This window comes from Heloderma suspectum, chromosome 8 (genome assembly GCF_057233095.1).
Source record: "Heloderma suspectum isolate Gila_16-S chromosome 8, 16-S_ref, whole genome shotgun sequence".
Taxonomy (NCBI): domain Eukaryota; kingdom Metazoa; phylum Chordata; class Lepidosauria; order Squamata; family Helodermatidae; genus Heloderma; species Heloderma suspectum.
The window spans coordinates 12,300,011-12,326,575 of NC_139465.1; the positions used below are offsets into that span (position 1 = coordinate 12,300,011).

The 26,565-nt window shown below is 43.2% G+C and overlaps 1 protein-coding gene across 1 annotated transcript in view; it reads right to left on the reverse strand.

Moving 5' to 3' along the window:
• Positions 1-818: 818 nt before the first annotated feature.
• The window catches only part of FTO (FTO alpha-ketoglutarate dependent dioxygenase), a 366,765-nt gene continuing 341,018 nt past the window's right edge, over positions 819-26,565 (reverse strand). The window contains exon 13 of the mRNA XM_084812875.1: positions 819-1,242. Coding sequence (XP_084669001.1) covers positions 1,101-1,242 — 142 coding nt within the window. The 3' untranslated portion in view covers positions 819-1,100. The remainder of the gene's footprint in view (positions 1,243-26,565) is intronic.

Sequence of the window (26,565 nt, forward strand, 5' to 3'; positions counted from 1 at the left end):
AATTGTGCTCAAGGCAGCTAACAACAATAACATACAAACTTATAACTGAAACATCAACATGTGTCAATGAAAAATGAAAACAAAAGCCTCAATATCAGTGCCAAAGCCGGGTACACAAAGGGTGATGGAGAGCGGGGGAGAAGGGAACGTGTGGGCCCACAGCTCGTTTTCAGGCCAATAATCCATGGTTTGTCAGCCCGAGGTAAACCCTACTCTGGTGTTCATAAATTGTAACCATCAGGGTTGGCCCAAGGAACATTTTGCTGCCTGAGGCGAAGCCCAAGATGGCACCCCCTCCCATTCCATATTCAAAAGCTGACTGGACTGGCAGTCAGTGGTGGTGTTCACTGGAGCTGGTGGGGCAGGGCAGATACTCCATATTCTACTGAGACTGCTGGAAGAGAGCAGGAGAAGATCACGTGTGGTATTGGCAATTGCATGCCATGACCTGGAACAAATGTACCTGTTTGTGAGGGGATTTCTCTGCCACAAGCGGATGCGGGACAGGCAGAGGGTCGCTGCCGTACTTGCCCCAATATAGAGCCACCTCTGCTGATAGCTTGACCTTTCTCCCACATTGCCAATGGGACAACATCCTCCACTGCACCTGCAGGCAGCAGGATGGCACAGCAGATGATCCTATATATGTCTTCTCGAAAATAAGCCTCACTGGGATCAAAGGGACTTATTTTCAGGTAAGCGTGCATAGGATTGCAGCTGAAGGCAACTTTAGTGCTTGCACTGATTACTAGATACGTTTTCTTGAAATTCAGCATTGCTTTGTTTGTCATCCGAAAGGAAACGTTTACACTGAAACAATTTGTAATTGGTTCTTTATTTCATACAGCTCATCTGAAACACAGCATGGTGATGCCTGCTTTCCCAAATTCAAAACAACCCGCAAATACCGTTTCTTGTTCCTATGATGTTCATTTTACTTAACTTCTGAACTGATTATTCAACCACAATATTATTTACTCCAGAATAACCCCATTGGCTGTTTTGTTTCCTTAGAGAGATCTAGTCCCTCTTACAGAGCAAATGTCTTTGCAAAAGGCTAGCAATGAATCGTTGGCCACTTTATGATGAAAGCCTCCCTTCTAGTCCCCCAGGAAACTTTGAAGCTCAGTGATTATATCTTCAAGATTGAAGGGCAGTGGCATGGAGTCATCCTCTTGCCAGTAAGGATGGCATTCTGGCTTCTCATCTTCCGGTAGGCTCTCTGCAAGTTGTGAATGGCACCTAAAAGCAGTAAAATTAGAAATGAGTCATGGAAGCATTTGGTGATCTATTTTCTCAGGATGCAATACATTTTTTCATTCATACAAAGAAACAAAAACAAAGGGGAATGAATGTAGATAAAATGGGTTGGATCCAGACTTGGTCATTCTTAGGGTAGACCCACTAAAATCAATTTAACAAGTTAGTTGTGCCTAACTTCAGTCCCATTGATTTCAATGGGTTCACTCTAATATAGGGACGGACAAATCTGTTAATTTTGGTTTCTCTCAGTTTCTCATTTTTCCAATCTTAACTTTGGTTCATCCTGAATGTTGACAATTTTTTAAAAAGTTCACATAAAAATTCATGGATGGTTTTGTGTGCATTTCTCTAAACACATGCATTTTTGTACACAATTTGCCTAATATATACATTTTTTGCAAGTAATTGTCCTAATATAATGCATTTTAATGTTATTTTCACAAATTTGTCTGCACTTTCCCCTATTATGTACATTTTTTCTAAGCACGTTTGCCTGGAAATTCAGAGATGTGCAAATTTCGAAGGATAACTCATTTTCAATTCAAGCATTGGTTCAAAAGTGCAAAATTAAGTAAGTTCCATCAAAATGAGAACTGAACAAATTTCTCCCCCATCCCTGTTCTAAACATGATTACATTTGGATCCAACCCAATGATTGTCTACTTAATGTGAAGTCACCAGCTTTTTTCTCTTCTGATGCAGACTTTCTATTTCCTAGTGGGATCTTTGAGAAAGCCAATCACAAAGGAAATTCAGTTAGCACACCTTTTGATGGTGAATTATTTTTTCATTAACTCAAGACTTATTTGAAGTAGGTGCATTATGCCATTGCTTGTGGGTTTTTGTTTAATATTACTAGATTATTGAGAGAGATTAAACCAAATTTACTGCATTAAGGTCACAGGATAGATTAAACAATATCACAGGACGTGGTTTGTAAATCTGAGAGGTTTACAGGTCCATCAGCTTTGGAGAAAGTAGCAAGAAGTAAGGGCGCTGTTGAAAGATGCAAATGAAGGTTAATAACAATTTCTGCTGATGAATAGATGGGCAAAACTTCAACAAAATTAAATTAAGAGGTTAGTGTTTGCTAAGTCTCCAGAGAAATCCTTTGAATTACAGTGTTTCTTATTAAATGGATTCTTCATCAATAGTAGTGAGAAGTCTAATTATAATAAGCAGCTAAAAAGGCAGTCTTGCACAGGAAGATTTTATGAGTAGTAAACCGACACATCTCATAAGATTACTTTGTAATAAAGACTGCCACTTACTTGTCCGGCATTAGGAAATTTGTAGTGATTCAGTGTTTTTTGGTTTCAGGTTTAAGTTTGTTTTTTTAAAAAAATGCCAGCTGCTGGCTAATTACCTAATGTCAGAATGAAGTTAAAAGCTGAAGAAACCTACATATTATTATATATGTTCGCAAAAAAAAAAACCCTAAAAGAAAACCATCACCCACAGAAATGAGGTATTTCTAAAAGCTCTTTTGTGTGTGTCTTTTAAAAGGTTATGCAGCACATTGGTTTGTAGACTATACAAAGATGCATTAAAATAAGGTAGTCCAGCTTGTGCATTGAATAAGAGTGGCTATTATTGACTGTATATGTATATAAGACAAAAACAATGTTTAAGCAACACTCTGAAAGAACAATGGAGTTTGGCAAAGTACAAGATACAAGAGATTTATAGTTTTCTACGTATATGAAATTCAGCAAATAAAATAAAATCTTAAAACAATTAAGAACATTAAATGAAACAACATGTACAATACTGTTCAACCGTCTTTACCTAAAAATGCAATGCCTACATCAGATGATGCAAATAGAACTTTTTTTTGCATGAGGGGGCAGTGTAAAATAAAATATACGTTAAACACCACATCTTTCTTTGCGATGGAGGAGATAACTGACTTGTCCCAGCAATTAACCGATTAATGCTTTCAGCACTGCTAAAATGATTAACACACACAACTCTCTGGACCCTTCCCTTCCCTGACCCCTTTGAGGAAATGATGAAACAGAACCCAGACGAAAGGGGTCATCTTCCCTCTTGGGAATTATTGATGGCAGCAGTAAACCCAAGAGAAAACACACTTCAACTTTACACCCATGTCGGTGTGCGGTTAATTGCGGCTCTAGCCTCCCCATGCACTCAATCCATCGTACATTACAGCGCAAGGACAGTATTAACACGTAACATTCCTATATATCTTCAGCTCCACACATCAGTCTGTGATAATAGCGTCTGTTAACATGCACTAAGCACTATTATGTAGCACATCACTTCATAAATAATAAGATTAACCGACCTCAGGCCCTCCGAGAAGAGTAATGTGTTCAAATGTTCTCATTATTTATTTAAAACAAGAATTAAAGGAACACAAGCTACTTTTGACAATCCTCTTAGCATAAATATTAAACTGTTTGCATTGATAAGCTACACCATGCAGGAGAACAGTGGATTTGTTGTGCAGGCAGCTTCAAAATAGTTGTTGAGCAAACACAGTTTAGTGTAGAGGTTCTCAGTGGTGCTTAACTGATTGCACAGCCTGGCATTGGAGATTTCTACCCCCCCCAAAAAAAAAGTACACTGTTAATATGCAGATAAGTCTGGCGCTAATTACAGCTTCTGACAAAGAGTTTGCTTCATGTTCTATCTTGGTTATAGAAGAATGATATGCTATTTGTTAGATATTCTAGGTGAAGTATTTAAGTTGAAGGGATTTCTATGCACATTTGTATACCATCCCAATCTAAAGTATTATGATCCAGATTTCTCTGCTGTTGGAGGCCCAGTGGGCAGTAACAAACAATACAGCCTTTTGACTGGTGGCACCCATCCTGTGGAATGCGCTCATGGTTGAGATTTGCCAAATGGCATTAGGCATTTGGTGAAAACCTGGTTGTTTGGAAAGGCTGTCACCTGAAAAGCTTTTATCTACTTGTTATGAATATGTTATGGCTGTTTTCCTTTCACTGTGTCTTCACTTTGGGTGTGGGGGCTGTGTATGTGCTGTTATGGTATGTATATTTCTTGTATGTATATTCAAGTTGCTTGGGGGAAAAGTGGAATAAAAGTTTTAGAAAGAGCGGGGGGGGGAAGGAAGGAAGGAAGGAAGGAAGGAAGGAAGGAAGGGAGGGTAGTTGTGGCACATGGTGGTAAAGTATTTGAGTGATGAACTTGGGAATAGCTAATTCACATGTGTGATAAATTCAACTGGTGGTCTTAAGGCTAGACATAATCTCTCAGCCTGATCCTCACTATGGATACTGATGATACTGATCTACTCCACAGCCAGATATCAAATAATCAATGGAAATGCCTGCATAAGAACATAAGACACCTGATGGATCAGACAGAAGGTCAGTACAGACAAGCCCTCCCCAACCTGGTGCCCTTCACATGTTCTGGACTACAACACCCAGCATTCCTGATCATTGTCTATGTAGGCTGGGTCTGAAGGGTGCTGAAGTCCAAAACATTGTGTGAACAGAATGCTGGACTAGATGGGCCCTTGGTCTAATCAAGTATGGCTCTTCTTATGTTCTAACATCTGGAGGGCCCTACGCTGGGAAAGGCTGGTCTTGACCAGTTTTCTGTTTCCCACAATGACCAAGCAGATGTCTATGACAGGTCCAGAACCAAGACATCTTTCACTGTTGATCCCCAACAACTGGTATTCAGTGGTCTCTGAATGTGGAAATCCTATCTATCCATCATGATAAGTAGCCAGTGATGGACTGTCTTGAATCAGCTGCGCACTAATTCCGATGGATGACTCCTAGTATTATGAACAAGGGAGAAAAACTGCTCTCTGTCCACTCTCTAAATGTCATGTATAATTTTATGCCCCCCCCTCAATTCATCACTTTCCTGTAACGAAAAAGCCTCAAATGCAGTAGCTCTTTCCTAACAGGAAGATCCTCCAATCCCTAATCTTTTTTGGTTGCCCTTTTCTCTACATGTTCCCTACCGGGGCTTGCTCCTGGCTTTTTGGGGTGCCCTGTTCTGATTTTTACAGTTTCGAGATGATGACCTGTGGGTCTTCTTAGCCAGCAAAAGGCACAGCAGCATACAAACTGGCAAGCTACAGCACTGGCAGACAGATGTCAGGCGTGCAGGATCTACTTTGTGTTTTTTCACTGGAACCCTGAGATCCACCAACCAGAGCCTGGTGCAAAAACATACATACAGAATTAAAGATTCTGAGCCCATATATTTGTTTTAGGTGCAGAAGTGAATGCAGCTCACTGCCCAGCCACACAAAAATCCACTCCTGGCTACCTCAAGCTTTCTTCATTTCAGCAGTACAATTTGGGGTGGCATCAGTATGTGTGTGTGAGTGTGTGTGTGTGTGTGTCATTTTGTTACTGCTATTGCTGAACAGTTGGGACTAGGGATGATGTGAGCACCCGATTCTGTCTGAGAATCTGGTGGAACCCCCCTTGCCTGCACCCCTGAGCCCCACTCGCCGACCCCTGCCCTCGCTCACCCTCTGCCCCCACTCACTGAGTGGCTCACACTCACCCCAGCAAATGCACATATTTGTGGATGTGAAAATGTGTGTTTTCCGAATGTGCATATTTTCATCTGCACAAATTACAATTTTTCGTGCACATGAAATATGTGCATTCATAAAAATGCACATTTTTGCACTTATACAAATTTGCACATTTTGCGATCACCATTTTATTTTTCAAAAAATAGTGACTGTGGAGCTTGACAAGGCTGCCAGGGTGAGTATGGGCTGCTTGCTGAACATGGGAGGGGCTCGAGAGTGGTCTGGGGACTGGCGAACAGGGGCTGGCCGGGTGCCTGGAGAAACCAGATGGGGGTGGGTTTGCACATCCCTAATTGAGACTCCTCTGATTTGTGCTGGGTGGCTGCCATTTTAATTTCCCACAATGCCCCAACCTAGTGTTGCTCTCGGGTAGTGTGGGAAATTAAAATGGCAGCTGTACAGCATTGCACACCAGTGTGTGTGTGTGTGTGTGTGTGTGTGTGTCTGTCTCTCTCTGTGTGTAAATTAACAATGGGCCCAGGGAAGGAGCTCCCCTGGTGGCTTTTTCTGAGGGATTTGTAGATTCCAGCATGCTTGGAGAAGCTTGGAAAGAACGCACACTGCAACAACTCCCACACCACTGAGGTAACATTGGACAGGGCCCCTAGAGTTAGACTGTGATGTGGTCCCACCTGACTTCCAGACCAGAATACTCCACCACCTCAAGATCCTACCACATCATTTTGCTGCATGTGTAGACGGGGCCTAAGATAGCTACTCCTTTAGAATCTGGCAGAGGCAGCTGGTTATTTTCTCTGTGCCTTTACTTACATTTAGATGATGGGGCTGTCAACTACATTAGGAGACACTGGTCACGATGCTAAAATTAACCACTTTAGCTAAAGTGTGTGTTAATTATGGGTATGCAAGCAGTCAATAAAAGGTTAATGCAAGAGTCAAAGGGATAAATTTATTTCGGGATTGCATCACTCAAGAGACTTAAAGACTAACATTATGCTTGGTGTTTTTAATCAATAGGTTTTATACTAATGTGCTAACCATTTATTTTAAAACATTATTCTTCCACCCCACCTTCTGCCCCCTCCCTGGCTAACATCTGCAGCTGATAAAGAGGAGAAGCCATTGGGTATTTCCCCCACCCCTTGTTGACAAATAGTTCTCAATGTACATTTTAGAGTTCTGGGGCTCGGCCATTGCCCCGTTTTGGACCACAATATAAATCCATTGTATTAGCTTAGTTCTCTAAGGACACAATCCTATGCAAGTTTAGACAGAAATAAGTCCTACAGCTCCCAGCATTCTGGGAACTGTAGGACTTTTTTCTGTCTAAACATGCATAGGATTGTGGTCTAAGAGTGCAATCCTAAAGGACTGCAGGAGCCAGGCATGGTGGGTGGAACAACGGAAGCATTTCCCCCTACCTTTCTACGTTACGGAACATTTTCAGCTAGAGGGGCCTCTCAGCCCATCTAGCTGACTTACCTTGCCATAGGCAAGATGGGTCATGGAAAGGCTTGTGGATTTAGTGGATCCATGTCTCTCCTCTCTCCTCCTCACCAACCATCACACTCCCTTTCCTCCCTCCCCAGCCCTCTTCCAAGGTCATTGTTGCAACCTCAGAAGAGAATCTGCTGCAGAGTTTGTGTGGTGGCTAATCTCTGCTTGGACTTCCCCCTCCACACACACACACACACACACACACACACACGGTCATAGCTCTGTCTACGGCCTTGTGGGAGGGGAGAAATCCCTATCCTATGGCTCTTCAAACATCATCTGTGGAGCTGCAGGATTGCTCTGTAACCATGTCAGAAAAGGGCATGCAAAATGATTCTGCAATTGGAGCACCTTTCCAAAAGAGGAAAAAGTGGGGGAATGGGGGAACATGATAAAGGGCTTATGCCGTCATTCATGATGTTAAGAAAATGGATAGATAACCTCTCTCCACTATTCTAGAACTTGTGGGTCTACTAAGAAAATTGAGAGAGTCAATTCAGGACAGACAAAAGCTAGTACACCTTCACACGGTATAGGACTGATGTACAGAACTTGCTGCCAGAAGGTGTGGCGACCGCAAAGGCTTAGATATTTTTTAAAGGGGGATAAGATACATTCATGGACAATTGGTCTACCATTTGCTATTACATCCAATGGTTATATGGAATCTCCATGTTCAGAAGCAGTATGCCATGAAACACTAGTTACTTCAGAGCAACCATGAAGGAGGGCAGATACCTTCATGCCCTGGTTGTGGGCTTCCCAGAGACCTCTATCTGACTGGTCACTGTGACAAGCTGGTAGGAATGCTTCAGGATTTCAAGCTTTGTGAATTCAAATATGAGCTGACCTGGTCTGCATCTCCTGCAGATCAGAACATAATTAACCACTGGATTGAGTGCCGCCATCAAAGGAAGGCATGGTTGGGTACCTGCCAAGGGCCCACATCCTGGCAGGGGCCCACTGACAAGAGCTTCCCGACATAGCTCCTCCTCCTCACCACTGCAACCTGCTTGTTTACCAGCCTCTTCCTCCGGGCCAGACAACGGTGGTGTGGAGAAGGAGCAGCAGCAGATGCCACTGCTTCCTTGCTCCCTGGCTCTCTGCCTGCCAAACAAGCAAGTGGAGCAATGACAAGAAAGAGGATGCAAGAGCAGCTGGCAACAATGGCGGTGAGAAGCTAGAGTCACTGAGGGAGGGGGCCCTTTGAGGGAGGGGGCCCTTTGGGGGTGTCTTGCCCAAGGGCCCTCCAACACCTGGAGCTGGCACTGACTGGATGCCATACTTCTCAAATCTTGTGGTGCTGTTCTTGGCTTAAAAAACATACAAAAGTGTGTTTTCAACTGCATATTTTAGGATCAGATTTTAGGGTAAAATAGTTAGAAATGTGTTCGTGTAGATACAAGTACTTATAAATGCATTCTTTTTGAGAAAACACGTTCCAATTCTTAAAGAAATATTTGCACATTAATGCAAAAATGGGACAGAATGGAGTTGTGGATTAACACGTACAAAAATGACACAGAGCGGAAATAGACTAGAAACAAGATAATGCATTAGCTAAACCCTTGATCTAACCCAACAGGGCTCTTGCTATATTCTTATCTGGAGCCATTTATTTTGCTGACTCCTTTACACACGTGTGTGCCAAGTTCCTACTTCTGATGCATTTGGGTTCAGACTGCAAAGGTTGATTGACAGTAGGGATGGGTCAGCTGATGGTCAAGGGGCTTGATGTGGTCCCTGAAACAATTTTATATGGCCCTTGGCAGTCCAACCCAATAAATCATCATCGTCGTCATCATCATCCCTCCAAGGAACCTGTGGTGGGATACATGGTTCTCCACTCCCTGGTGTTATCCTCACAAGAACCCTGTGAAGTAGGTTAGCCGGAAGGACAATGGTTGACCTAGGTCATGCAATGAGCTTCAGGGCAGAGGGGCTATTTGAACTCAGTCCAACAGGTCCTAGTCCAACAGCCTAAGCTCTGTGTCACACTGGCTCTGGTAGTTTTCTTTAGATTGTTTCCTAATGCTATAAGGGAAAGCGATATTCCACACTTTAGCATTACACCTCTCTGGGTTTTAGGCATAGACCACTAGCCGAAACATGACTATAATTAATATCAATATTAAAAAAATATACAAAATCTGTTCCAAACTCAATAACAGCACAAAATGTTGCATTTGCTACAACGCACAATTTAGGCTGAACAGATTTGGGCCAAACTAAATGAGATGATGGGACACCCATAGTCTTTGTTTCCTCTTCCCACATGAGACAATTAACAGCTTTGAGGGAGGCAATTTAGAAAGCAAAATACCCCCTTCCCAGCACCACTTATCCTGATCCACCCCCCCCCCCCGCAGCTTTGATGTAAAAACATGTTTGTGTACAGTTTGGTTCTTTATTCCTAATCTTTAGCACCCCCAAACAACTAGAGAAGAAGGATTACTATTTCAGATGTATCTTTAGTACCTACCCGTACTCTACAGTCAGCATCTATGGTCCTCCTCTGGGTGCTTCCTCCTGTCAGGGTGGACACTGAGCCCATAGAATCCCAGAGGAGTTCTGATTCTGAGGAAGAGCAGTTGCTCCTAGGAGAGGAACGCGCTCCTCTTTCCCAGGACCAACAGCTGACGGAGATTCCTCCCACCAGCATTCCTAGCTTAGATAGCAGTCCAGGGAGTGACAGAGTGCGGGAAGCAGACTTGGTGGATGCACGAGGCAGACGCAGAGAGCGGCGCCAGATGGAGGGCGCGGAAAGGAGGCGAAGTGCCAGGTTGGCGCGCAAACAACGGCTGTGCCCAGAGGCTCCAAGGGAAAAGGGGAGGGACTCTCCCTAGTCCTTAAGTTCAGGGGTCTGCCAGTAATTCCCTTTCAAACGGGGACCAACTGTTCCAACTTAGGGCATAGGTTCGGTGCTGCTCAGATCTAGTTGCAATCTGTATAGTTGTTAAGTTGTAAAAGAAGAATAAAGCTTTGAAAAGAATTCCTTTGTCTGTGTCTGGACTTGGCTACTAGTTTAGACAGAGAGAGACCTCCAAGGAGCCCTTGACACCTCCAAGGGAAGCTCAGAAGGAGGCAACGAGGGAGAGGGCCTTCTCAGTGGTGGCCCCCCACCTGTGGAACAAGCTCCCCAATGAGGTCTGCCTGGTGCCAACATTGTTATCTTTTCGGCACCAGGTTAAGACCTATCTCTTTTCCCAGGCATTTGGCGGCACATGATGAGTTTTCATCGGTCCTGGATGTGTCTTTAGTAAGACTGACTGTTCAAAGTTGTTTTTAGTTAAATGTTGTTTGTGTATATTTTATGTACATGGCCTCTAAATTTTGCATATTGTATTTTAATGTTTCAACTTCTGTAAACTGCCCAGAGACCTTTGGCTATGGGGTGGTATAGAAATGTAATAAATAATAGTAATAATAATTTAGTGGCTACCAAGGCAAATCATGGCAAATCAAAGTCAGGGGGACAAAATCTCAAAGAAATTCAAGACTGGCTCTAAAAATGTGGACCTCACTTTAGTGTGACAAGGATCAAGGTGAGTCCTCTACTCCTCTTGAGCCACCGTTAACTTGGACTATGTGTTCTTATGGGATATGAAGTGTCAGTAGGATAAAACGTACCTAGCTAGGAATGGACACATCTGTCAGTTTCGCTTTCCCCTGCATTACTTTTTTTAAATCTTAAGTTCTTTCTCTCCTGAATATTAAGAACTTTGTGAATTTTGGCAAACTCTTATCAGAAATGAAATGAACTGAAATCCCATCTGCACCAGCCAAATACAAAAGGTATAGCTATTCCCGGCATGGCAAGGACCATGATGTGTCTGCCTGCCATACAGCTGTTGAAGATGTCAGAAAAAATGAGGTGGCAACCCTAATTCAGCATCACAAATGTGGTTGACTAGACAGGGAATCAAAGCCAGACTTTTAAGAGCTAAGTACTCAGAGACCTGGGCCTGGATGGATGAATTTGCCCTGGGCCTGGATGGACGAGTTTCACTTTCTCCCACATTTGGCCTTTTAAAATCTCAAGTTATTGTTGTCCTGAATACTTTGCAAATTTTGGTATATTCTTATCAAAACTGAACTGAATCAACATTCCCACACATCCCTTTATCTAACATAATAACCTGGGTTGGAAGTGAAAGGAAGGAAGGGAAAGACAGTGTGGTGTAGTGGTTAGAGTGTTGGACTGGGACTCAGGAAACCTGGGTTCTAATCCCCGCTTGGCCATGAAGCTCACTGGGTGACTCTAGGCTAGTCACTGACTCTCAGCCTAACCTACCTCACAGGGTTGTTGTGAGGAATAAATGGAGAGAAGGGGGACCATGAATGCTGCCTTGGGCTCCTTAGAGGAAAGGTGGGATATAAATGTAGCAAACAATAACAAAAAGAAAAAGAAAGAGATTTGCCAGGCAACATGGTAGGCACATTTATTATGACACCAACCATTTAACAAATTAAGATATACCTATTTTTTTTTATTCTTTCTCTCTTTTACCTTTCTCAGTTGTTTGGTCACAGTAGCTGTTCACATGTGAAAATTTATGGCAGCCAATTAAGGTTTAGGGCCCTCAAGTAGTAGACAGATAACTATTTTATATACCAGGTCTATTTGTCACCATGTCAGTTACATAACAGTCATGATGAATGAGCTACCTTGACAATCAAACAGTTAGGACTTTGTGACCTCTGATCTCAGTCACATGATAGGGTCACCTGAAACTCACTTTGCTCCTACCTGACCGCATGCAACAATATAGAGGTCAAACGGCTCGGGTGATTATATGTATCATGTCTGAGGTGGCCCAGTTAAAAGCTGGAGGGTATGGCTGTGTTGAATTCCACAGCTCTGTTGCACAAAAGCTGTAGAACAACTTCAGAAATGTGCCCAACAAAGGGGATATGATTTCAAAGGAGGATAAAGTAACTTTCCTCACTGCTTTCTAGAATGGATGCAGTGTTCTTCCACAGCAACAATGAAAACAAAACACATTGGATGGAATGGTGACTCTACCGCTGGGATTTCATTTATGCCTTCCCTTCTGTGTAATAAGAATTCTAATATGGGCCGACGGTATCCAACAACATCTTTTCCCAGTCTGTCCCAAGGAGGTCTTATGAAAATCCAAGGCTCAAGCTGAAAAGCGTATGAGCTTGATTACTTTATTTGTTTATTTATTTCATTTCTTTACTGCCCATTAGCCAAAGCTCTCTGGGCAGTTTACAAGACAAAACTTAAAACCATAAAATATAATAACACAGCAAAATATTAGATAAAACCATAAGTTTAAGACAGAATAAAACCAAAGTAGGAACCAAGATAAGTGCAAGGATCTAAAAATGAACTAGCACAATTTTTAAAACCGAAGGGCTAAAAAGCCCGGGGAAATAAAAAGGTCTTCACCCGGTGCTGACCGCAGTGTAGGTTCCAGATCAGCCTCTCTTGGGAGGTCATTCCACAACTGGGCCACCACTGGAAAAGCCCTCTCCCGAGTAGCCACTGCCTCACCTCATTCAGCAGGGGCTCCCTACTCCATTCACATCAACTTCTAGCAATGTTCAGAGAATTCAGGAAACTAACAATGGAGCAAAGAGTCCCTGGATAGTCAGGGGCTCTTGCCCTACCTATGTTTCACCTTAACATGGGTGAGTGTATACATTAAATATCTATTTATTGGGACTGTAAATTATCCCTGCCTGAGCAAGCTCAAGGCTGGTATTTAAAAATGTGAACATGTTCTTTTTAATGTATTTAAAGCATTTTTATCTCCCCTTTCCACCCATATGAGTCTCAATTTCATAGGCCCCAGAATGTGATCTGGAGACATATAATGCAGTGACTTTGCTGAAGCTATGCCATGGGCCGCTTCAAACCTGGAGTGGGCCCTGATACATGGCATCTGTCCCTCACCGCTGTGTTATAAAAAGCCAAGCATACTTAGAGTGCTGACTTATGAAGCACCAACTAGAGGAAATGCATCACCAAAAAAGAGGGCAAAAGAGGGCACCAAGTTACATAAAATTTGCATGTGCTAATTTATATGTATAGGTGCAAATTTGGAAATAGTTATTATAACGTAAAGAGAAATACAAGACATCTCAACATACTGGGGAAGACCGTGACCAGGTGACCTGTGTGCCTTGCTCAGTCTGTTGTTCAGGTTCAGTTGATGGGCAACTTCAAGGCCCAGCTCTTCCTTCTGATGGTTCTTTATCTTTAAACTGGACTTGGACTGGACAGCCCTTCAAATGGAAGATGCCTTCAAAGCTGTCCTCTCGCAGTCCTTCAAATACAGGACTGTCTTCTGTAAAAAGAGGACACATGGCCACCCTAAACAAAGTTTGGATATTATGTGAAGAAGATTGGGTGGGGTGGGGTGAAGTGCCTACAGGTGTGACCCCAACAACTGTCAGTGGTCACTATCTCACATGTAAGAATGCCAAAATAGTATTGTCCTGCATTTAATAATTCAGCAATTCCTTTTCTCAGGGACAAACCAAACACTACTTTAAAGATGTAGCCAGCAGCTATATTTCTCCCCTCCCCACCCCCATTTTTCTATTAAGGAAGGACAGGGGCCCCAGTTCCGATTGGGGCCCTGCACCTGCAATTTTTATTGCGAGATAGTAAACCATTAAAGCAAGTTTCGAATGACTATTTCTATGATCACCCTAAAGACTGAGCTGCATCCCCTGCCCACACACACCACCACCTCATCAGAAGAACAGAAATCAGGACAGAACACAGCATTAATACTTAATATTGTATTTGGCTTCTATTGATTATATATGGCTTCTATTGCTTTGCATCTATGTGATACACAGAAGAGGAGAACAAAGGCCTGTTTTTTTATGGGGTGGGGGTTCAAATCGCAGTCATCTAACAATACTAAATGCCATGGCATTTGCAGAAACATGAAGTTGTATTCAATCTAAACTGCAAACTTTACATTGTAGACCACTGCAGGCCTTTAAGCCATTTCCATTCACAGAGTTTTACAATCATACCAATAGAAGGTATATGTTTGGAATGCATGAGGAGAACACAATGCATATGCATGCACACACCCCTCTCCATATAGACTGTTGTATCATCACACTAAAGTGTTAATCAATTATGGACGTATTTTGGCAAAGCTTTGGATTTCCATGAGAAACCTCTTGGGCCTGGCGAGGTGGCTGTGCAGCAAATCCTTTTCTACTCTGAAGCCATTTTAGACAATGCAAACAAAAACAAAACAAAAAACAACCCAAACTTTATCTCAAAAGATTATCTTTCAGCTTCCAAATATAATTTTGGTTCTCACCAAAGAACACCCAAATGTTGCAAGTAAAGTGGCTATGTACCCTCTTTTCCAGAGGACAGTCCTGTATTTGAAGGAATGTCCTCTATTTGAAGGTGTCCTGTGTTTGAAGGGCTGTCCAGATCAAATCTGGTTTAAATATAAGGAACCATCAGAAGGAAGAAGTTGCCTATCAACAGCACCTGGACAGCAGACTGAGCAGGCAGGCACACAGGTTGCCTGGTCACAGTCTTTCACACTACACTGAGATGCATGATATTCCTATTTGAATTTTATTAATTATTTCTAAATTTGCATTCCTACATATAAATCAGCATATGCCATTTTTATGCACATCGGTGTCCTCTATTGTCCTCCTTTTCGGTGATGCATTTCCTCTTTTTTGGCCACCCTAGTGGCCACCCTAGTTGCAAGTCCAGTATTCTGCATGTGTCTGAGGCAGGACACCCTAAGGAGATGCCAGAAGGGGCAGAGATTTACAAGCCAGATTTATAGGCCTTCTTCCCTCTCACCAGGTAATTCTGAGAGCTGTGGTTCAATGAAGCAGGCTGCAGAATCTCCAACGTTATCAGCATTAGTTGTCAAACTACTGTTTACAGGAGTCTTTGGGGGAAGTCGTGACAGTTAAACCAGCCTTAAGGTGATATATGTTTGTAGTGCAGAGATAAAACTTTGAAGGTGCAACACATATACAATCCCATTTTAAAAAAAAGATTGAAAAGTTTGCAGGAGGAAGAGGACAGGACAATGGACTGGGAGGAAGGAATATTGAATGTCTACTGCTGTGATCACCTTAAAAATTGGTCCACATTTTGTGAGTGTTGCATTTGAGCACCGACTCCCACCGAGCACCGACTCCCACCCCATCAGAAGAACATTCTGATGTTCAGAAGAACATTCAGAAGAACATTCAGAAGAACATTCTGAACATTCTGACTCCCATTCGAGCACCGACTCCCACCCCATCAGAAGAACATAAAGCAGAACAGCACATCACATTAAGCATTAATACTTAAGACTGTATTTGGCTTCTATTGACTTTGGACTTAGTGCACTAAGTGAAAATTGATCTCCATTAGCTTTGTGAATATAAAGACTACCATGTTTTTCTTGACTTCTGCTTTCTGCCTCACAAGGGATCTGTGTCTTCTGATTAGTGCTGGAGATAGAACTAAACAAATATTTGGTTAAAAATGGAGAATAGCCATTACTGCTTCTTCGTCCCAGTGGTTCTCGATACATCCTGTAATCTGTCTTGAAACCTTGACCACAACTTGAAACCTTGAACACAACTTTGTGACATTTCGGTGGGTCCTAATGAAGGTATTGCCATACTGTATTAAGTATTAAGCCTGGAGTTGATGAACTCAAATGGCAAATACAAAAATCAGCTGGTGTTGATATCTCCTATGACTGTTCACAAAAATACAGAGTATAATATACCACTGATGTAATTTGCCCCAAGCATTGACTTTATGTGCTTTAAAAATAAGTATTTCCATTCTCTTTGTATTATCAGCCTGGATGCTACTTCCAGAAATGCAGATAAGGTCATGGTATTGGGGCTGAGAAGGACTAACAACCAGGATCCATGTGTGTGTTTTTAAATCATCACCAGCATTTCTCTTCCTCTGGGTCATGAAGATAGCCTGGACAATGTTAGGAGTTCTGTTCTTTCAGCAGCAGCCAAAAGGACTGACGCAAAAGCATCAAGGGAGCTGTGAACTTGCCCAAGTTATTTCACTGGGGTTGTATTTATGTTGGTCCAGAGACCTTCCTTTTGTTCTCACGCTATAATGGAAAGCAAAAGAGAAATGGAAATAAAAACACAGGAGAGGGGGGAGATCCTTGAAGGCTGGGGATAGACATAAGAAGCTGCCTTATAATGAGTCCGGTCGATCAAGCTATTGATGGACAACTCTGTCCATTTTGGTTTCTCTCAGTTTCTCATTTTTCCAATCTTAAATTCGGTCTGTCTTGAACTTTGAGCATTTCTCCAACCTTAAGTTCAATTTGTCCTGAACTTTAAGATTTTTTTTAAAGGTTCACATGAAAATTCATGAACATTTTTGTGCCCATTTCTCCTAATACATGCATTTTTGCCTAGTATTATTTTTTGCAAGCACTTTTCTTAGTATAATTAATGCATTTTTGAATGTTGTTTCCTCCAATATATGCATTTTGTACACATTTCTTTAATGGTGTCAGGATTGATTCTGAGTGTATGGATAGCAGTTCAGATTCAGAAGGGGCATGCTTCTCAAGATGCTAACACCCAGATGGCTGGGCCTGAAGCCCCCCCCCCCCCCGTGAGAACCCAGAAGGAGGAGGAGGAGGAGGAGGAGGAGGAGGAGGAGAGCACAGGGTGTGACCTGAGGGATGCTAGACTGTGGCGCAGAGTGAAGTGGGAAAAGTTAGAGGCAGAGCTCAGACGGTCGACCCGGTTGGAGATGCGTGAGGGTCGATGTAGGGGAGCATCACTGGAAGGGAGGGGTTTCCCTCCCTAAGTTATTCTAGCCAGCAAGTCCTTGTTCAAACTGCTGGCAACATTGTAGCTCCCATTTGGATCCCCTGTTGTCATTCCTTTGTAGCCTGAGAGTCTTCGAGGATTTGCATCAGAAATGAACCTGTTGATAGTGAATTAAAGGTGTGAGACTGAAGCCTCTCTTCTGGTGTGTGTGCATGAGGAAGGAGGGGGCCAAGGAAATGTGACAAATGGAGAACTCCATTGCAGAATTTGGAGAAGTGTAAATTTCGAAGGATAACAGTTTTGGTTTGCTCAGTAGTCCGAAACTGCGAACTTCAGTAAGTTCGCATTAAAAAGAGAAGTGAACAAATTTCTCTCCCCATCCAATACTCTAGTCTACTCTAACTGGCAGTGGTTCTGCAGGGCCGCAGGAAGAGAATGGTATTCTCCATCACCTACTATCTAAACAATTAACTGGAGTTGCCAGGAATTGTACCCGGGACCTTCTGCATTCCAAAAGCATGGGTTCTACCAGTGATCTATGGTCCTCCACATCCTGCCCATTTAGAACTGGCAGTAGTCCTCTCCATGACTGCCATGTAGGGGGGCAGTATGTGATGATACGCCCCACCCAAACAACACACATATGCACTATTACGTGCATACAAACTCTGCACAGTCTCTGTATGTGCAGTCAAGGATCTTGCAAAAAGCAACTTCCAGAACTGTGTGTATCATCTTTATGCAGGGAGGAACTGAACATTCAGCTGAGAGAGTGAATGAAGGTTGGGGAGGAGCTGCCCCCCATGAACCCCCTCCCTCCCACACACATATACAATGTGTGATTGTCACATGAAGAGGACTAAGTCTGATACGGTCAGAGCAATTATGTTTTTGAGGACATTTGGCAAGATCTGAGCATGTCCAAGAGGGCAGATAAGGTGGACTAAGCTCACAGTGCAGAGAATGTGATTTCTGGAATCTCTCATGACATTCTAAAAGTTTCCAAAGGCACTACTCTCCAGTGAACACCTTTGACTTAAGCCCTTGGCCAAAGCCCGTAGTTCCCACACCAAAATTAAACTGAAGAACATGCATTTGATCATCTGGCTGGCTACTGTAGGAAACAGGATGTTGGACTAGATGGACCTTTGCTCTGATCCAGCAGGGCTTTTGTCTCTCCCTTTTCTCCCTCCGTTATCTCATGTTGTTTCATGTTGCAGTTTGGCTAACCTGGAGCAAATGCGGATTTCTATCCTGTTGCTTTTTCATTTCACAACATAGCCTATTAGTGGCTTCCAGACAGTTGTCTTGAACATATCTTGTCATCCCTCCATTATGGTCAAAGCATCTGGACATTTGAAAAGCATGTCGGGAATGTTCCACCATTGGCACCAGAAAGGAGCAGATGACATAAGGAGCTTACCCTCCTCGCTCCTTTCTTTAAATCATTCTTGTTTTAAAGTTTGTATTGGTTTGACTCAAAGATCCACATCACACTAGTGAAACACTGAAAAACAGAAGGTCGGGGGAATTTTAAAATCCAAAAATGCAAGGTTTACTATACAGCCAGTGCTGTAAATTAATGTCCCTGATTGCTCATGATCATACCTGAGATCTGAGGCGGTTGCTGCTTGGTTATAAAATAAACCATGAGAGAAATGGAAAGCAGATGAATGCTTATGAAATCCTATCCACTAGGAATGGGGCGAGGGTGTGGGGAATGGCTCAGTGGAACAGCAAAGAAGAGCACAAAAACGCTGCATGCAGAAAGTCCTAGGTTCACTTTCCAGCATCCATAGCCAGTGGATCTCAGGCAGAGGACCAGAAAATATCTCTGCCTGAACACTTCGGACAGCCATCAGAGCAGATGGCACTCTGACTTGGGCCAAGCAAGAAGTGAGGTAGGAGAGCCATGATTGCATCTCCCAACATCTTTTTTCTCTTATGAATCTGCTCGTATAATGCAATCAACATCTGAGGCCCACCTCAGAGCACCTCCTCCAAGAGAGGTTCGGAGGACAGCAACGAGAGAGAGGGCCTTTTCAGAGATGGCTCCTCCTGACTGTGGAACGCTCTATTGAGGTCTATTGGCTCTATTGGCACCAGGTAGACCCATTGAGGTCTACCTGGTGCCAACACTGTCACCTTTCCGGTGCCAGGTCAAGACTTTCCTCTGCTCCCAAGCATTTGAAGGATATATTGAGCTTTTCAGGCATGAGTTGTTTTGGTTATGGTCCATAATGACAGTTTAGTTGTTTTATTATGCTTTGGTACTTTAATGGCATTTTTAAAAGCTATTTGATATTTTATATGTTTTAATAATTTTGTTCTAAGTTGCCTTGGATCTTTTTTAAGGGCGCACTAGGAGAAAGTCAACTGTGCTATGGCTAAGGAAGATGCATATAACCAAAAGGTGGCATATTAGGACAGTTGCCATATTTAGTCCAATAAACCTACATTTCCACATATTACAGCATGAATATTTTTGGGGTTGGAATTCCGGCACGGTTTCTATAGAGTCCTGCTCTGTATCCTTTGTGAGAAACCAAGCCATTTGTTTTATGGGTTCCTATATACACCGCTGGCTCTGAGTCATTCCACTACAAAGAGCTTTGATGCTTTGTTCTCTTTCACTTTAGGACAGTAAAGAGCAAATAATGGTGAAGGCTTCCTTTACGCCTGAGCTTGTCTGATGTCCATCTACAGACACTTCAAACATCCAATTTAAGTCATTCTTTCTTATGCTGAGGATGCGGGGCGGCGGGAATGAAGAGGTAACATAATATCTCGAGATCTATGGAAGATTGAAATGACCTTCGGAGTAAACATGGGTGTTATTCTTAAAATTGCCCTTGCCTGGACTGAAATGACAAAATTGCCTTTCAGTAGATGGTTTGCCTGGTTCTGAAAACTCTTGTTAGATGGAATCATTAAGGGGGTTCACACGAACCCCTCCATGTCTTCAATTAATGTGCGGAGGGGTTCACAGGGTCACACAGGCTAGCCCTGCCCACTGACAGAACCTTTAATGATTAAACTTTTAAAAGGCTTATATTTTAAACAGTATTTTCTGCCCTTGTGGCAAAGCAGTGGTTCTGCAGGTGCTCTCTGGGGCCTACAATGCCTTGCTCTGAGGAAGGTTCCTTTCCTCAGAGGATGACACTGAGGGCAGATACCTGGGGGACAATGCCACTGCCACCATTTATACATGAGCAAAAACAATTCCAAAGGACAAGAGAGAAGAGAAGAGAAGGGAAGGGAAGGGAAGGGAAGGGAAGGGAAGGGAAGGGAAGGGAAGGGAAGGGAAGGGAAGGGAAGAGAAGAGAAGAGAAGAGAAGAGAAGAGAAGAGAAGAGAAGAGAAGAGAAGGGAGGTGGAAGGAGGTGGCGATGACCTGTCTCAAACGACGCAATGTCTTGCATCAGCCCTGTATCCAAGCATACCGCAACCACCCACTACCTTGAAACCATTTGAGTGCCATTTGTGCCACTCATGTTGCAGGTCAGCCACCCATAATATAATTGGTTTCAATTGCCATGCCCCCAGGCTCCAAGGTTCAGCAGTACCTGAGGAGGACTCAGAGTCCAATCTGTCACTGGTCTCCCCATTTCAGGAAGATCCGTCAGCACCCACTCAGATACCTTTCAGGCCTGAGAACATAGTCCCCCCACGCCCAACCTCAGACTCTGAGGATGACTCCCCATGGTTTAAGGACATAAGAAGAGCCATGCTGGATCAGACCAAGGGTCCATCTAGTCCAGCATTCTGTTCATACAGTGGCCAACCAGCTGTTGACCAGGAACCCACAAGCAAGGCATAAGTGCAACAGCACCCTTCCACCCATGTTCCCCAGCAAGTGGTGTACATAGGCTCACTGCCTCTGGTACTGGAGGTGGCACATCGCCATCAAGACTAATACCTGTTGATAGCCTTTTCCTCTAGGAATTTGTCCAACCCCCTTTTAAAGACATCCAAAGTGGTGGCCATCACTACATCCTATGGTAGCAAATTCCACAGTTTAACTACGTGCTGTGTGAAGAAGCCCTTCCTTTTACCTGTCCTGAATCTCCCACCAATCAGCTTCGTGGGATGACCCCAGGTTCTAGTATTGTGAGAGAAGGAGAAAAATGTCTCTCTATCCACTTTATCCATACCTTGCATAATGTTGTACACCTCTATCATGTCTCCCCTTACCCTCCTTTCCCCCCCAACTGTTTAAGACTGAACAGGCACAGAGTTCCTGTGGTCACAGTCTTCCCTGCTGTAGTAAGACGTATTGTATTTCTATTTAAATGATAGTAATTATTTCCATTTTTGCATCTATAAAGGTAAATCAGAACATGCAAATCTGTGTCCTCTTTTTTGGAACATAAGAACAGCCAGGCTGGATCAGACCAAGGGTCCATCTAGTTCACTATTCTGTTCACCCAGTGGCCAACCAGCTGTTGACCAGGAAACCACAAGCAGGACACAAGTGCAACAGCACACTCCTGTCCCTTGACAATGTAGAAACACAAGGCTAGGGAAATAACTGTGGGCCCTTGCTGCAGCTAGCATCCAGCACAGCTGGAGCCTCTCAAAGATCTGTGCCTGCCACCCGTACTTGGCTTCAGTTGCTTGCAGTCCCTTGAGTATCCCCTACAATACACTGTCCAGGGTCCTGACAATTCCTTGCCTTATGGCGACCCTGTTGTCCTGGATCTGACTGTGCTTTACAAGACATAACCCTTCCCTACCCGACACTACAACATCCGTGAGTGCACATGCTACAGATATTGAGCCAAAGCAGGACAGCAATGAATTGTAAAGCAGGAAGAGGTATGGTGACCTAAAGGCTTTAGGATAATATGGGTCAAAACTAGCACGTTGAATTGTGCTGGAGCTTCGCTATAATGTGCTCTCAGTGATCTGACTTAATAAGGAGGAAAAGAACTGCAGCCTCCATGATCTGAGGATCGATCATCTATATGGGGAGGCTTATCTATACCAAAAAATATATCCATCACTCCAAGCTTACGTACCTTGGCAGCCACCTTCTTCTGGCACAAAGCTGCTTTTTAGACTTTACATGCAATAATTCATAAATCCTACTTAACATTATCTAGCATAGGCCCCGATACAACCAGCCTATTCAGCAAAACACAAAAGGTTTCTACTTAACTTCCTTTGGACACTGCCGCCGCTTTAGCAGAGGTTTAAAGCTAATCGCATGAGTGGAGGTGTTTTCTAATTAGAAAAGGCCTTTGCTATACACTAAGAGGTTTGGAAGGAATGAGACTAGGATCGATACTTTTTTTCACATCTGTGTTCTAATTGACTGTTGTACAATCCCATACCTGAGGGTTTGGGATGGGTTCACTGGCTGAATTTTTGAGACACACAGGCAAATATCAGTGAGGCAAACCCATACTATTTTGAATAGCATTGAATTCATTTGAATTACAGCAGCAGCAGCAGCAAGAACTACAGTTGTCACCCAATTGGAGATGTCTTAGTTGAATAATCATATGACTTTTGGTCAATTCGATAAATGGATTAATTGATTCCTTTTGCATAGTTTGGCATATGAGAATAAAACCTATCGTTCTAAAGCAGGGGTGGACAACATGCAGCCCTCCAGATCTTTTGACCTACCATCAGCCCTAGCCAGTACAGCTAATGGAGAGAGATGATAGGAACACAGGAAGCTGCCTTAATAATGAGTCAGTCCGTGGGTCCATCTAGCCCAGTACTGTAGACACTGACTGGCAGCAATGGCTCCCCAGGGTTTCAGGCAGCAGTTTTACCTGTACTATCTGGAGATACCAGGGACTGAACCTGGGACTTTCGGCATACAAAGCATGTGGTCTATCTAGGGATGTATGGGTTGTGTAAAATCTGCTGCGTCTGCATTTCATGGATTGTCAGATGCCTTTTGTTCCATCGTCCGCTCACAGACGGATTTGATTTTCCCCCCCGTTGTGCGGAAAAATACATATATAATTCCGTAAGAGGGTTCGCAACAATTTACCTTAGTATGTAACATTTAACGTATTGTCCCCCGTTCCATTGAACTTTTCCCCACGTATATTTATCAGTCTCAGCAGAAACGTGAGTATTTTCCTATGAATAAACATATGTATATTTCAGAAAAGTTAAAAAAAAAACCCCACACCCTAAAGTCCACGGACTCTGTGCGGCCTAAGCGGGTCGCTCCTCAGTGGGTTCTACAGATCGGATTCTTAGAAATCCAAGCTCATTTTAGTCCACCTCAGATTTCTTCACAATCCCTAGTTCTACCACTGAGCTGCAGACCTTGATGGGAGTTCTATGCCAACAGCATCTGGAAGGCCACAAGTTGCTTGCCCCCCTTCTAAAGGGAAAAAATACTTTAATTTTAAAGGTTGCAGAACACAATTTGCAGTGGATGTCATCTTAGAAAAAGCATTCCTCTTTCTACCCCACTAGTAGTTAGCACTTATGTATTTCTAGAAAAAGGGAACTAAAGAGGATACCAATTTGTACAAAATATACACATACCAATTTGTACATGTAGATGCACATTTTGAAATAATGACCAAAATCTAAATAGAAATGCAATATCTCTCACTGTACTGGAGAAGACTGTTTAGGTGGCCCGTGTGCTTTCTTAGCCTGCCATCAAGGTGCTAGCTGTTGATAGCCAACTTCAAGGCTCTGTTCTCCCTTCTTCTGGTACTTTACCTTTAAACTAGACTTGGAAAGTACAGCCCTTCAAATAGAGGTTGCCTTCAAATGGAGGACTGTCCTCAGTAAACTAGGGCATATGGCCATCCGATATCCCACAGAAGAAGGAATGCAGTGGTAATGGGTAATGCAGTGGTAATGGGTAATGCTAGACTCTGGATGTATAGGCGGACCCCTTTAGATGGCCATATGTATAACTTTAGTTATGAACCACACAACTAACATTTCTCATATCCTACCAACTGTCTGCCATTCCATGCTTTACAACTGGTTCTACATTCCTGGAATGTTAGAGCAAAACCACCACAACAAAACTGTTTGCTAATCCTGATTAAAAAGAAGAAATACTCGCAGTACTTGCAGTTTCATATTTTAAACCCACTTAAATCATAGCACCCCCACAAATACACAGGATAAATATTTCCCTCCGCTGCCCTGATGCTAAACACATTTACTTGACATAGATAGATAGATGATAGACAGACAGACAGACTGACAGATATCTCCAAGTATTATATCTATCTATCTAGTAAAAATCATAAAATGAGCACCTGTAACCATATACATGCCTAACCAGCCATCCCACTGACTATAACAGGGTTTTAAAAATAAGGACGAAAGGATGCTGCAGCAAGCAACAGCATCCCTGACTTGCCCATCCTAGCCCAGGTAATGATGCAGAGCCAATTTGATGCTGCCCCCAACATCTGATGCTCTCTGGGCAGTCATTTGTGTCTCTCCCTGCCCGGACTACAGGGCCCTGGACTTTGGCCCTGAGATCCAGTTCTAGCTGTGGTGCAGACCCCTAGGGATCCTAGGAGTCTGCACCTCAGGGTTATTTTGTTTTTAAAACACACGAATTCATTTTAATTAATTTAAATGTGTCCATGTGGTTGAAGCCTGCAGTAACATCTTTAGCCACTAGGAGGAGATTTTCCTAACCAGCACATAGTTTTGCAGTCCATACAGTTTGAAGCCAGGAGATATTAGCAGGCCAAGAGACGGGGTTATCCACCTGTCCCTCCCCGCTGCTGTGAGGCAGCCCTCCTCAGGGGAATAGAGACCCCTCCCTCAGGGGGCTGTAGGGGTGCACCATGGCACAGACTATGCCAGCCGGCATGGCTTCACTAGAATGGGGCAGGCACAATGTGGCCAACTCTGACAGGTGCATAAGTTGGCTTGAAGTCTTCCATGTATCAAGCTGAGAACTATTCCAGCCTGTGTGAAGCTGGGTTCGTTCGGTGGTAATAAATAAATGCCTCAGACCAGACTCGACCATCTCTCCAGTTATGAACATAATAATAAACTGGGGGTACAGAGATGTGGATGCTCATTCTCCCCTTTAATTAAACCATTTTCACAAACACAGTAGGCTCGCTTCAATCGCTACCAATAATAAACGTGTTCCAAAATTACTAGCTGGTGCCAACGATCCAGAATAAATGAAAAGACACAAATGTCAAGATCATTGCCCACCCTAATTTCTCAAGGTAATGTTTACAAAAAGATGCTTGACCGGAGAAGGGAAGCTCTTCCTATATGGCTTTCTCAGCTTAAGGAGCCCTGGAATTGTGCAAACTGAGAAGGTCATACTAAATCAAAGGACATCATCTGCCTGTTCAAAACACTATTAATGGGGAAAGCAGTCTGAACAGTGCATTACGGCCCCAAGGTCACCTGGGAAACCACCGGGCCTCACTGTTACCCTGTAACTGCTCACAAACAACTTGATTAGCAGCAATAACCTTGTGCCCTTGCGACTGGACTTGATGGAAAGTCAAGTTGCTCGGCAGACTGCTAAGTTGAGACTTGCACGTTTTCCTCCTCCTTCTTCTTCTTCAAGCGAACAGCTTGGCAGAATAAAATGCCAGGGAATTCAGATGACATATTCAGGACTGAAGAGAGCTTGCAGAGTGCAATGACCAGGAGACTAAGCTGTGAGCCAGGCAGATGCTGGTTCAAGTGACGCCTCAGCCTTGGATCCACTCAGCAGCCTTAGGGAAACTGCAGTTCTCTTGACTCTACCACTGCCGTTGCTGTATGAGGATGATTATACTGATGCGCTCTCTGAGGGCTGTTTACTGAGACAAAATATGTGAAGCATTCTGAACACTCTTAACAACACTGTATACATGTTCAGTACTACTATCATGAACTTAAAAAGAGCCTCGCTGGATCAGAGCAATACCCCACTTAGTCCAGAATCATATTTCCCACAGTGGCCAACCAGATACCTCCAGAAAGCCCATGAACACTGCATAAAGGTAAACAGCCATTGTGGCTAATAGCCTTTGATAGAGTTCTCCTCCTACATGAAATTCTCTAATCCCTTTTCAAAGCTATCTCAGGTAGTGGTCATCCACACCTCTTGGGGCACCAAATTTTATTTATTTATTTGTATGTATGTATGTATGTATTTCTTGTACTTGTGTCTGATAAAGGTTACTTTGTTTGCCCTAAATCTATTTCCAAACATTTTTTTTATCCTAAATATTTCATTTTTTGTTTTTGTTTTAATGAGGCTATTACACATACGATATTGTTCTAGGTTTACAATCAGATTTCTGCGAGAAGGGCTATCAATGTGGGTTGCCCTGAGGCAATACCTGGCCAGTGTCTCCGACTTGAGAAAAGAGCATGGATAGCATGTTATATTCAGTTGATGGGTCTCCCTGGGCAGTGGCGACTCCAGGCTTTTGAGGGCTGTTGGGCAAGACACCCTCTATGGGCCCCCTCTCTCAGTGAGTCTACCTTCTCATCACCATTGTCACCACCTGTTATGACTCCTCCTCC